Below are 13,507 nucleotides of genomic sequence, written 5' to 3' on the forward strand. Positions count from 1 at the left end.
AGTGCATTGCCCATCGTGAGGGCATTTGCAGAGAAGTGTGGCCTGATGGAGAAACTGGCTGGTGGCCTTGCCGAGTTTGAGAAGGCCGTCATCGCTGCAAGGTCACCACGGCAGCAAATGAGGATTGCCGATATTTTGCTTCCTGTTTGCAAACTGCAAATGTGTGTGTTCGAGGGAGAATTGACATGTTTTCTTGTCCGGTAAGTCTACAGCTGCTCATCTACCATTGTTAGTTAATTAGTACATCACTTAATGCGTATTTGATCCATGTTCCCTGCCAACTACGTATTAATTAGGTTTTCCTGTGTCACAATTTCTAGAACACAATTGGCATGAAGTTATTCCACCGAACACTTCTATTGAAATTTTCACTTCTCGATACATCAATTTTTGTGTAGTGCGGGGTGAAACAGCATACTAGTGGTTTGAGCTGAGGATTGCCTGGAATTATCTCTTTCAACCCTAGCGTGCAGCCAGGAACTAAGCTAAGCGCACTCTTCACTTGTCCTTGGGATATATACTATGTTAAGCCCTGTTCTGCAAATTACACCAAAGCCACATGAAAATTGCCAAAGCTTTATTGTGGTTTCTGCGTTTCGCAATCTCCTGTGGGCTGTTGTATATTGGCATATGTCCATGTACACTGGCAGGCGTTGCATTGACTTGGTTTGCAGCCCTGGAAGAGCACTAATATTCAGTCCTTTCATTGCAATAGCAATTATATAGCTATCGCACAGTTGCCTGGCCATATCTCGAGAGCGATCTGCATTGGGAGCAGAGTCTAGGTACGTCGGCGGCTTGTTGCTTTGGGTGTGCTGTGTGTTCTCGGTGCTCCCTTTTCGTGCAAGCGATAGACAGCAGGAATGTCTCTTCACTCGCTGCTGCTGCCGCGTTTCCTCGCGCCAGCGTTTTGACGGCGAGTTTCTGCGGTAGTTGTGCGAGATGTGTTCATGTTTGCTTGTGCGTGCGTGACACCATGTTTGTAATTTAGTTAGTGTGCCTATGTTTATGAGTTTTAGACGACCGATAAAACTGCTATCCTTACTTCGTACAGCTGTCCACTAATTGGCTATTGCAATCGACGCTTCGCCTTTCGGGCGAAACTGCGACTTTTTGCTTTCCTCATTAACTTGTAGCTTGACTGTAAAACTGTGGCAGGAATTGGGTACTTTGCGGTCATCTGCTGACCCAACCTAAGCCAACCTAACACCAGTGCATCAACGGCCACCTTTTCATTGGCAAATTATGGTGCCAGAACCTGCAGCCACCTGCTTACTCGGTTAAACAGTTATTCTGTTCTTGCCTTCAGCATTGTCAGTCGCACTTATTTTGTCTAACCATTCACACTTTCTTATAGTAGACCTAGGCCTCCTAGCATCATGACCCAGATGACATTTTTCACTAAGCAATCAGCTTGATGAGTTGGCACCAAACGAAGGGCTGCTGAGGAAGAGCATTATGGTCGCTATTAGGCATGTTAGGCTCCAATGAATATAAGTAAAAACTAAAAGCAATTAAGCACGTATGTTTCTGCGGGGGGGGGGGGGGGACAGAGGGTGTTAGCTTTGTTTTCGGTGTTGGGTTTTCACAAATGTTGCATCATAAACAAGACCCTCGTGAGGGAGCTTACATGTCTCATCTCTTTTAGTCTTTGTCTTTACTTCCTGTGATGGGCATCTTCCTAGACTGCTGTTGCCACAATTCTTTTTACTGACCAGACAAGTTTTGTTGAACCCTAGGCTTTTGGGCTACTTTTGCACAGAGGACAAGGAAAGCTCAAAGTTACTGGTGTGTGATGTGATGGACAATACCCGGGTCTCCTTCACTCGGGGCGACTACTCTCCACTGCTCAAGCTCACCGTGGACAACCTTCGGCTTGCTCAGGTACGTGGCAATGACTACGAGATGTTTTCACATACCCTAAAAACCCGCGTATAATACGAACCCGCATATAGTACGAGGTGAAATTTTTGGGACGCAAAATGGAAAAAATAACTTTTATCTATGTATAATACAAGTTAGGAAAACTCGAGGAAAACATTTATTTAAATTGCACTCCGCACTTCACTCGCTGTCTTCTTCAGCTGCGCCCTCTTCGGACAGTTCCTTGTCGGACACATCTTCCCAAAAGTACTCATCCTCTGTGTCATCGTGCGCGTTCAAGAAGCCGCACTTCTTGAATGCGCGACGCACAGGGTCCTCTGGTATGCTTGCCCATGCGTCCACAATCCGCTTGCATAGTGTGGCTGCTGATGCCCGCTTCAGCCGCCCGGTCGGCGTCACTGCAGGCTCGCCTGAGCGCATCCAATATGTGTAACACCGCTTCACTGCGTCCTTGAACGGCTTGTTCACGCAAACATCTAAAGGCTGCAGCTGAGGCGTCATCCCACCCGGGATAACGACTAGTTCAGAGCCGGATTCGCGCAACAGCCTCATCACTGATTCGGCCAAATGGCAACGAGATGTGTCCAGCACGAGGATGGATGGGAACGACAGCAGTGCACCGGGCCGCCTACACCAGACGGACTTTATCCAGTCGAGCACAAGATTCTCGTTTATCCAGCCTTTCTCATGGTATCTCACGACCACATATTTTGGCAGCTCCTCACCTTCAGGCACTGTCTTGCGCTTGAAGACGACATAGGACGGGAGCATGCGTCCATCTGCCATGCACGACAACATGACGGTAACTCGCGTTTTCTCGTTGCTAGTGGACTGGACATAAACTTGTTTAGAGCCCTTTTCGTGCATGGTGAGGGGTGATGACATGTCCAGATAAACTGGCATTTGCTCAGCATTGCCAATTTGCCCTAGCTGGAAGTTCTTGGACTTGTGCAGCGAAATAATGCGGCATTGGAAAGCCTCAAGCAGCTCTTCGAACGATTTGGGCAGCTTTTGCGAAATCGAAGTTCGGCGGCATAAGAAAAATCCAGCACGGCACATGTAGCGATAAATCCAGTGCTTGCTCACTTTGAAGGCAGCATTCGGTAGCCCTTTGTCTCTTGCAAGCACTTTAGCTTTTGCCTTCATGAGCTCCACGCTCACAGCTAGATGCTTCGCTCGCTGTTGGTGTACGAACTCGGTCAGGGCGAGTTCGATTTCTGGGAATGTCCCACTCTTCGGGCCGCAAAAGCTTCTTCACATTCTGCTGCATTCGAAAAAGGCTTCCTTCTGTCGTTGTCACCCGTGAATGCTTCCCTCGTTAACGCCAAACTGCCTCCCGGCCGCACTGTTGTTGATGTCCTGTGCGGCTAAAATAACCTTTCTCTTGAAAGCAGCTGAGTACTGTTTTCGTGGTCCGGACATCTTGGTCCTTCAGTGCAGAATAATAAAGATGCACTTCGCAAAGCATGGTTTGCACGTGTGCTGCCAAGGTGCGCACTCAACAATAAAGAAACGATGCTGTAGTCACACAGCAAAAAACGAAACCAAGCCGTAGCCACGCAGCAATAACGAAGTCAAGCCATAGCCACGCAGCAATAACGAAGTCAAGCCATAGCCACGCAGCAATAACAAAACCAAAACTTCTAGCCCAAATTTCTGACCGAAATTTTTGTTCGGATCCGCATATTGTACGAGGCAAAAATTTGAGACGCTAGTACAGTGAAACCGCGTTAAACCGTAGTTGGCCGTAGCTCAGAAAAGGTACGTACTAAACGGTAGTACTGCTTAACCGAAATAGCGTGACATCGCCCACTTACCTGTCAAAAACGGAACTCAGAGAGAGTGCACTGAAAGGGCAAAAAAGACACTATTTATTCAATTCGGGCAGCAAAAGTCTATGATCTTTGTTGGATGCTGCGGCGGCCTAGCAGCGACGACAACCGCCTCAAACTCACTTCAGCCGCGAGCCAGCTTTTCCACCGGCGCCCTCTTCTCGGCAAACACCCGCACGAGGCTGGCATAACGTGCAGCTTCTGCCACTGTCGGGTCTGAATCGCCCGTGCTGTCGCTGTCATCCTCATCGCTGTCGTTACGCGACATTTCGGCAACAGAGGCAACTATAGCTTCGTCGGACATATCCGGAGAAGTCTGAACTTCACTGTCGATGTCCCTGAAGGTGGCGAAGGAAATGCCTTGTGTAACACCGTGCCGCTCCAGCACTTCAGCGAGCAGGGTTTCGCAAGCTTGGTCGATGGCGTCAGAAGACTGGTCGACTGCGTCGCTAGCATCCTCTGCGTCACCCGCACACACTGTGAAGCCAGCGCGCTTGAAGCAGTTCTGCACTGTTGCCGATTCATCATGCCGCCACGAGTATTCGAGCAGGTGAATTGTGCCTAGCAGGTCAATTGAAAAAACCTTGCCACACTCAGAGGCTCTAAAGAATTCTGCGCAGCAGATTCTTTTTGCAGAGCTGTTTCACAGCCCGAATGACACCTTGGTCCAAGGGCTGTGCAATCGCTGTGGTTTTAGGAGGCAGAAACGCCAACTTTACAGCCCCAAGGTTATCAAGCGCGACATGCGCCGACGCATTATCGAAGATAACAACAACTTTTCTGTTTTTCGCCTCGAAACGGCAGTGAATGAGGCGCATGTACTCTTCAAAAAGTTTTGAAGTCATCTACGCTTTTGTATTGCTGCGGTAGACAACTCCGGACGGCAGTCAGGCACCTTTAAAACATCTCGGCTTGGCCGACTTCCCAATCACGAGAAGAGGAAGTTTTTCAGTTGCTGACATGTTCACTCCGAACGCAACCTAAATCCTGTCCTTGGCATACTTGCCGCCGGTGCGTGTCTCACCTTTAAATGCAAGCGTCCTGTTTGACGGCAGCTTGAAGAATAGGGCCGACTCATCTATGTTGAAGATATGGTCAGGCGTACAGTCGGTCAGGATGTGCCTCAGCTGACCATTTTGCCAGTGTTCTGCCCCATCCACGTCGCCAGCAGCATCTTCTCCTGAAACGGTTCTCGTGTTTATGCCGTGCCTCGCCTTAAACCTCGCCAGCCAGCCATTGCTGCATACAAAGTCATCATGACACATCTCTGAAGCCTACCGGACCCCTACATATACAAGTAAGGGTCCAGTGGCAGGCAGTTTTTTCGACAGCGCTGCTTTTAACCTGTTCACCAGTGCCTCCTCCACATCAGGAAAAGTCAAACCTCGTAGGCGACATCTTTTCGCGGTCGCAGCAGCACTGCCGAACAACTTTTCCTTCGCATTCCAGATGCCACACACCGTAGATAAAGGCAAATCCCTTTAGCGTGCCAGCGCCGACTTCTCCATGCCACGTTCGATGGCACGAACGATGGCACGATGTCAATTTTTTCTTGAATGCTAAGCACGTGGTGTTTTTGTCGGAGCTTCGGCATGACGAAAGTCCTAGCTGGCATGACATCGCAACGCTCTCTCATAGGCCATAAAGAACGCTCTCTGGCATGGCACCGAAGTGATGTTGATGGGCTTCACAGATGCATAGATGGATGAATGCTTTACCCTTCCAAGCGCCCTCTGCATTTGCGCTTGGAGGCCGTTCGGATCTCTGAGGCTTGTTCTGCCAAGCCACCCGATGGAGACGATGTACCGCCGTGATCGCGCGACGAAAAGTGGAAACACTACTTCTTAACCAATACGTACACAACAAGCTGGTACGGTTTATGCGGATACAAAATGCATTATGTTCAATGGCCGCTGAGTCGGGGATTTTACTTTACTACTTTTAAAACGGAACTACTGTTTAAGCGGGTACGGCTTAACGAGGTTTTACTGTAATAGCAAAAAGACCTGGTATTATACGCAGGTTTTTACGGTAATCGCAACCGTGCCATATCACCCAAACGCAACTGCGCCGTACAACACTGTTGAACCATTAAACCTAGCCTGAATTTTAGCACAGAGTAAAGCTCCAGAAACAGTTTTAATATGCATATGTTCAATCATCAAATTTTTCACCTACATGTTCTGTTGACGCGTACATAGTGGCCTCACTAAAATATCTTTGAAAAGACGAGTACAGTCAAATCTCATTGGTTCAGTGAAGTCTCAGCATAGACTAATAATGACAAAAAAGAAATTGCAATAATGTCTACGCAAAATTGCTAGCGATATGCCTGGGACAAGCCAATAAAAGGTCTTCTGCAGATTTGGACAGCTTGTCGGCAGGTTGTTGTGCTTATACGTGTCACAAGAACAGCAATAAATAACACGTGCTCTACAGCATCACTAATGTGCAACCATGTAATTGGTGTGATCACACGGTGTTGCCACATTGGCTTGTCAACTGCAGGCCTAACAAGCCAAGCTTCGGGCCAAGATGTACACGCATGCAACAAGGAAATTTCTTTTTTTCTTGCATGTATTTCAAGTTGTGCTTGGCTTGATAAGTAGAGTCATCAACCAATCTTTCAGACTTGGAGTGGGGTGGGCGGGGTCACTTGAATTATAGTTAAGCTACTGTGGCCATCTATCTAGCTCGATTATACGCTCGATCTTAGTGTTAAGCTCGACCACCGATGATGTGTGCAGATACAAACATACAGTTGAACCCGTCGATAACGAATTCAAAAGTTCCTCGAAAAGTAGTCGTTATATCAGTAGTTATTTGTATATGGACTCGTCCTTAAAAACTCTACAAATGAATTAATCACACTGAAGCTGGCATCGGCAGTAATATTTGAAGGCACTCTGGTCCGAAAACCAGATTTTCAGTATCATTTTTGTTCCTGGTATGTTCCAACCCCTAGCTGCAAACTTTCGTTAAAAACGTCCATCTAAAGAACGAAATGTAGTGCCGTGTAGCTCTTTCATAATGGTGCCCGGTACTGATCGCCTGTCATTTCGAAACTGCAACCGTGCCCGCCATTTTTTATTTGAGATCCTGTGATGTATTTTACTACCAACAGGACGTGACTGTATTCTGCACACGAGAGCGAAGCACTCTAGTTGGCTAGAAACGTAAACTTTAGAAACTAGTGGGGCATGCTGTCATTCTGCAAAGGTCTCGGATATAATGGTCTTGGCATTTCAATCGCGCATCAGCCACACACAAGAGCCTTAAAATTATGTTGTCCAGGTCGCTTAGGGCGAATAACACTGTGGTGCTCGAAACGTAAAACGTCACTGTGAACAGTTATCAGCTATCGACAAATGCGTAAACGAAGTGCCGCCCAACCGTAATCTGATAATGGTGTAGTAATCGCTGACCTTTTGCAGCATTTTCTTACTTTTTACTGTGACCGGGTTTGAAGTGTTTGTTGAAGCAGTACAGTGATTTAAAATACATTTGTTGTATCTGGAAGCAGTTTCCATGGCGAGGGTCGTAAAATTGTAAGTGCACTGAAATGGGGTTGTTGGTTGTTATATTTTAAAGATCGTTATAACAGGGGTTATAAGTGGGTTCGACTAGCGAGCCTCTCACTACAGTTTGCAACCAGCCACTTCTCCAGCTGTTAGCAATCTTTTGTTGCAGCCTCACTGCTTAGGATGATAGGCCTAACCAGTGCCGCATGTATGGCAGTTGGCAGTTGAAGTTGCAGTTCAATGCCATGTCAGTGTGGCAGCAACTTTGTTTGCGGCATTGCACGTGCATGGTCGTGTCTGAAAAATTGTGTGCTACACCGTGTGGCATCTGAAATTTTAGTTTCTGTTATACCACATTCACTCGCATAATGATGGTGCTTTTTTGTCAAAAAAATTGACATAAATACAGGGGTGCGATCATTATGCGAGTTTGTTTTGAAAACGGAGAAAAATTTGTTTTTTCGGTAGTTTGCTGCAGGATGCATTTGCTGCGGGATGACAACAGGTCAACAAACGGGCAGCTGCGGGACACCAAAACAAAAATGGCGGCCGGCGGAACAAGCCAAATGCGCCGAATGCGATTTCTTTTTTCTTCTCATGAGTGTATTACGTGCATTGAAACAGTTTCTTTCCTTATCAATAATAAATAATATCGTTAATATTGGCAAGTTCGTGGCAATAACGTAGCCATGTCCACTTTGAGGGGACAGAAACAGAGATGGACACGCTTAGCTGCCAGTGACATAGAAACACATGGCGGGCATGCTGCGAAAACTGTGGCATTTGTCTTCACTACTATCCTAATACAGCACATTTCTGCTAAAGGTAGGCGAATATCTTAGCCGTGTTACAAGCGTCGGCGTATGAATAGGGTACACTTCTAATGTATCAGTGTAAACATGGCTACTATTGTTTCCGCTCGCGATTCGTTGTGTGCCCACGAGTGCAGATGAGAGGAATCGAAAGGCACCTTTTTTTGTTGTTGTTACCCACAACCATTATAAAGCCTGCAAATAATAAAGCCGAGGCAAATTTGGTTGCAGCCTTTCTTTTTCATGAAGGGCGGAAAGTAATGAAAGGAATGAAATGGGGCATCTGCTTAAGAATCTGCGGTGCATGCAGACCGCTTGGTTTGTCTTGAAGAGTTGTTCGTGTAGCATTCGACAGATGGTAAGCACAATCATTATTAGCTAGACTTCGCACACGACATATCGCTGCGGCAAGTTGGGGGTGCGATCATTACATGGGAAGGAAAAAAATATAGAATTTTGACGACAAAATTCAGGGGTTCAATCATTATGTGAGTGCTATCACTATGCAAGTAAATACGGTACATAGTACACTATTTCTTTCGGCATGTTGCAGTGCCGCAAGGAAATTTTGATAAGTGCCACGGTGTTAAAATTCAGGCATCAGAAAAATTAATCATCGACTGTATTTGACATTTTTGACAGAATACATGTTTACTCTGCTATAACCGATACGTGTCCTATCCACTTTTTCGTCTTTGTTTTAGCAAGCGAATGCTCCATAGAAAAAATTGACCAACGACTACAATACTCCCTAATCCAAAGTTTGAGCGCAGCTGTATACGTGTTTTCATTTTGTGATACGTTAGCTGGTGCGGACAATCCGTCTCGTGCGGCACGTTGCAGACGAAGCAAAGTGTAGTGCGACTGCCTCGCTAATCTGGAAAAATGGCAGCTTGAATTGAGGATCAAGACTGGGCAGGTGATACCTTATCTAAAATTTTAAAAATTGATGGATTGATTGATTGATTGATTGATTCATTCATTCATTCATGGAGTTTGACATTCCAAAGCGACACTGGGGTATGAGATACACTGTAGTTGAGGGCTGCAAATTAGTTTTGACTACCTGAGGTATGTTAACATGCACCTAAATTTAAAGTACACAAGCGTTTATGCATTTCGTGCCCATGAAAATCCAGCCACAGTGACTGGATTGAACCCTTGACCTTGCGTTTAGAAGCGGAGCACCATAGCCACGAAGCCACCGAGATGAGACATCAAAAATGCCTGCAGGAAACGTTTATTTTTTGCCAGAAATGTGCAAAATGCACAAAGGATGAGGATATTCAATGAATATATTTTGTTGAAACTTTCTCACCAATAGGTTTGTCGTTTGCGGGCAACACCAGGTAGAGAGCCGAAAGGAATCTTTGCACCAAGCCACCTATGGCTTCGTGCAGAACTTGTACACACGGTTCTCGCTGAATGTGAAACAGAGGAGGACATTGCTGTTCTTCCGGCGTGGTACCACTGCAGCTGTGGATTTCGGATCGCTCTTTTTTCCTCTGACCGTGCATTCAAAGGGAAGCGACTTGCAAGCCAAACTTCTTTGTGTTCCTGTTATGATCCAACAAATGATGCTTGCTGCATGTCATTCCGGCAAGAAAACATTTTCTTTTATTCTTGCTTGTAGGCAACACGTATCCGTGTTGTTGACGGTGAGCTGGGCATGTTGTGTCATGATTTACTGATTAATGATTTAATGATTAATGGTTTACTGGAATTGCAGAATGGTAGCCAAGGGGGACAGGAAATGCAGTGAAGTACGGCAGTGGATTTGATGGAGTAATGAAATTGAGAAAGCTGCAGGGGCAGAGTGCAAACCTCAAACACTCCCGAATTTTTTGGAGAGTTAACAAATTCGAATTTGCATTTTACAAATGTTTCAGTTTGCAACAAATGTCTTAAAAATTTGAAAGTTGAAGCGGCGCAAGATTGTAAAAAAAAATGAATACAAAAAACAAAATTGGATCGTACTTGCACCACCCTTTTACTTAATAGCAGTCCAAATGGCATATGCAGTCAATGCCCAATTTTTCGGACTCTAGGCACCGTGGAAACATCTGAAAAAAATTAATGCATGCCTTTTACTGCCCCCGAGATCTCAAATCGCTACAGGCACGTCTGAATTAGCTTTGGATGTCTGCCATAAATGTAGATTAACTTCATAGACGTATCGGTGCTCGTACTGTGGCAGGAGACGGTGGGTCCACACATGTGGAATTAAAGAATATATATTGTGTCCGGTGACAGTTGCCTTTTTCCACTCTTGGTATGCTTCATCGCGTAAAACCGCTGTGTTGCAGCGAAGCTGACTTTGGGGACGGATATTACATAATGAATCGTGCTTTTCGTGCGTCAAAGCGATCGGCGAGGATTACAAAGGCAGAGTTGGCGCCATTGCTAACAGCAGCGAAGTCTTTCAATGAAAAACGCAGCACTGAACAACAGGAGGCTTCGCAGCGAACGTCAGAGCAGCTAGGCCTAGTGTTGTCGTGGTGGCGGTTATGTCTGCCTGTAGATTGGCGTGTGAGAGCTCTAGTGCAAGGCTGCAGGATAATCAGGATGGCAGCTGTAGTCGCGTCGATTAATGCCGTTTCGGACCTGCGGTCATGACAAAAAGTTCGGAAAATTAGACGGCAAAATGTTTTTGCATCTGAAATTTAACTTTCTTATACATTAGCTCAAGGGGTACGTGGTGATGCCACGAAGGGGTCTGAATTATTGGACATGTCCGAAAAATCGGCCGTTGACTGTGCCATAAGGGTACTTGCTTCGAGAAATTTTATTAAGATGAATTCCTGAAGCAGGCAATATCATCAGCAGCAAAGGTGCTGAAAGAAGTTATTGTTGAAAACAAGGTTTTTTTTCTTGTGTATGTATCCAACAAGATGTGGGTGCTGAGAGTGAACTTTGAAGAAAACAATCGCCGTGCTATCCCCTTCTTTCCCTCATATGGGATTTCATGTCCACAAGACCTTTACGAATCATAGAGGTCACAGGTTGGCAAGTGTGAGAGTGGGTTTGGTTAAAATGGGAGAGGGGCAGTTAGAGGCCTCAGGGAAACGCACGTGTGTCCTGCAGTGGAGTAGACTGGTGGTGATGTCATCATGATGATTGTGCAGGAGAATGCGGCCGATGACACCCAGCGGCAGATGCTGGGCAAGTACATTGAGAGCTTCACGGTGGGCAGCCTGGATGCCCACAAGGACGGCTCCCGTTTCTGGATTCGTGACAAGGGGCCCAACGTAGAGTCGTGAGTGTCACTTATGTTGGTTCGCCGTGCGACAAGGGGCCCACTTGGCCCACCACGTTGAGGGCCGTTCTGTGTGGTGTCTTGAGGGTGTTACATTGTGTTGTTGCTGGAGCAAGTCAGACACAGAACCAGCCAAGTTAAAAGCATGCTGGAACTGTGTTTATTCAGGATGTACAGATTCGGGACGTGTTACGTAGGTGGGTTATTTGAAGGACATTGCATATATCGCAGGAGAACAGGAAGCAATGTGCATATAAAAGATGCCCGTCTTTTTAATCAGAAGCAGCCTTCTAGTTCACAAATATGTTGTTTACATCAAGCAGATTCGAAGGTGATCGCAAGTTAGAAAATTTTAAGCAATGTTTACTATAGTTATGCGCCGCCGCTTCTCAAACTACTCGCATGACTTTCTGTGGCTATGAAGGGAAAGCTATGGGCGTGTGGCTGCTGCACATGTGATACCTTGCCAAGTAGACCGGCAGCGTTTGACAGCGTTTTTCGTTGCTCGGAACAGATGCTGAATCGACACCGGTTCCGCATTCGAAGGTTTTGCGATTTCCCAGACACGGAAAGGAAAAGCCGCAAAATAAGTGAACTTCTGCCTTATTTAGCTGTTGCTAATAAGGTGCTTATGTTTTCGCTTCCCCAGCCTTAGCTAACGTTGATTGGAACCTGGGACTCTTTTTCAGAAGTGTTCTCACTGGTGTGCACTTAACCTCCGTAGCTTTTGCTTCGTAGCTGCAGAAAGTTGTCCATGAGTACAGGGTATCGCGCAAGAGGCTTGATCACTCTTCCAGAATGAGTAGTTGGAGGTGTACCTGGCTGATATTGAATCTGCTGAGCTGGAACTGGTGAATACCCTTGACTGTACACCAATGTATTTGGCTCACTATGTCGTAGTCTCTCATGAGCCTTCGGTAATAGTCTGTTCCGCAGCTCTTGGTCGTGGATGGATGCGGTTTCTGAAGAAGATGCCTCTGGTGCCTGTCTTTACAGTGTATCTGCGAGGTTCTGGACCGACGTTGGCCACTGTGGCTTTTTACCAATTTTGATTGTGGCGAAGCCACACACGCTGATTGTTGGCAGGAGGTTTCTTTTGTGACAGTCTCCATGTTTTTGCTGCTTCTTTTGCATTTGTTGGAATAGCATAAGGGGAGGTGCAGCTGGGAATCCTGGTTTCAGGACACTTGGCAGGGCAGGTAGAATTGTATGCATGTTTCTACCCGTTAGGAGCTCAGCTGGAGGTTGTCCTATGGTTGCATTAAGGAGCACTACTGCGAGGGCCTTCCCTTCCTATGTTGCCTTTCTTTGTCGTCATTGAATTGGCTGTTTGGATGGGCCTCATCTTGCTCGACGGAAGTGGTGTGGTTTCAGTCATCTTTGCTTTTCCTGGATCTGGATTGATCTCTTGAGGTGTGAGTTGACACAGGTATGTGGCTGCTGACAAACTTAGCTGGAGCTGGTTCACGTTGAAGTTAAGGTATTTGGTGCGTGCTACTTTTAGCAATTTCGAGGACTCCTGCCTGAACTTCAAGGTTTTGTGATGCCACTAGAATGTTGTCGAAGCAGCACTTGATGGTGAGTTGCCATTCAAAGACCCTCTCACTGGCTTGCTGGAAGAGCTCGGGACACAGTCGGACGCTGCCATATTTTTTGTTGACAACAACAATTGGATGGACCTGCTCGGAAGGCTCTGTGTCTTGTGTGAGGCTTACACTCTGTTTAATTCGTTGCGGTTCGACGTAATAGTTCTGCGGGAACCCGCAAAGTGGAGGGAAGTAATTAATAAAGGGAAAATGAGACATCCACCCAATCGTAGCAATTGCTACAACGGAAACCCATACATGTTGCTCGAAAGAAAAGCCTCGCAGTTGAAGAAAAATTCGTCCTGGTCCGGGACTCGAACCAGGGACCATCGCCTTTCCGGGGCAGCCACTCTGCCATCTTAGCTAACCAGGTGGCTAGCAGATGGCAGGGCAAAGTTGAATTTATCAACAACTCGAAGTAATTAATAAAGGGAAAATGAGACATCCACCCAATCGTAGCAATTGCTGCAAAGGAAACCCATACGGTTTTCGAAAGAAAAGCCTCGCAGCTGAAGAAAAATTTGTTGAACTTGAAGAAAAAAACTCATAAAGGCTCATGGGACGTGTCATCTGCTCCGCACTTTCAGTTCAATAGATGACGGTTCCGGTGCATGAT

At 46.3% G+C, this 13,507-nt stretch overlaps 1 protein-coding gene across 3 annotated transcripts in view; it reads left to right on the forward strand.

Annotated features, from left to right (window-relative positions):
- Positions 1-13,507, forward strand: part of DppIII (dipeptidyl peptidase 3) — a 91,437-nt gene that overhangs the window by 50,321 nt on the left and 27,609 nt on the right. For all 3 annotated transcript variants that reach the window (XM_075695275.1, XM_075695276.1, XM_075695277.1), the window contains 2 exons: positions 1,763-1,884; positions 11,175-11,305. In XM_075695275.1, the coding sequence (XP_075551390.1) occupies positions 1,763-1,884; positions 11,175-11,305 (253 nt within the window). The remainder of the gene's footprint in view (positions 1-1,762; positions 1,885-11,174; positions 11,306-13,507) is intronic.

The sequence above is a fragment of the Dermacentor variabilis genome, chromosome 6 (assembly GCF_050947875.1).
Source record: "Dermacentor variabilis isolate Ectoservices chromosome 6, ASM5094787v1, whole genome shotgun sequence".
Lineage (NCBI taxonomy): Eukaryota > Metazoa > Arthropoda > Arachnida > Ixodida > Ixodidae > Dermacentor > Dermacentor variabilis.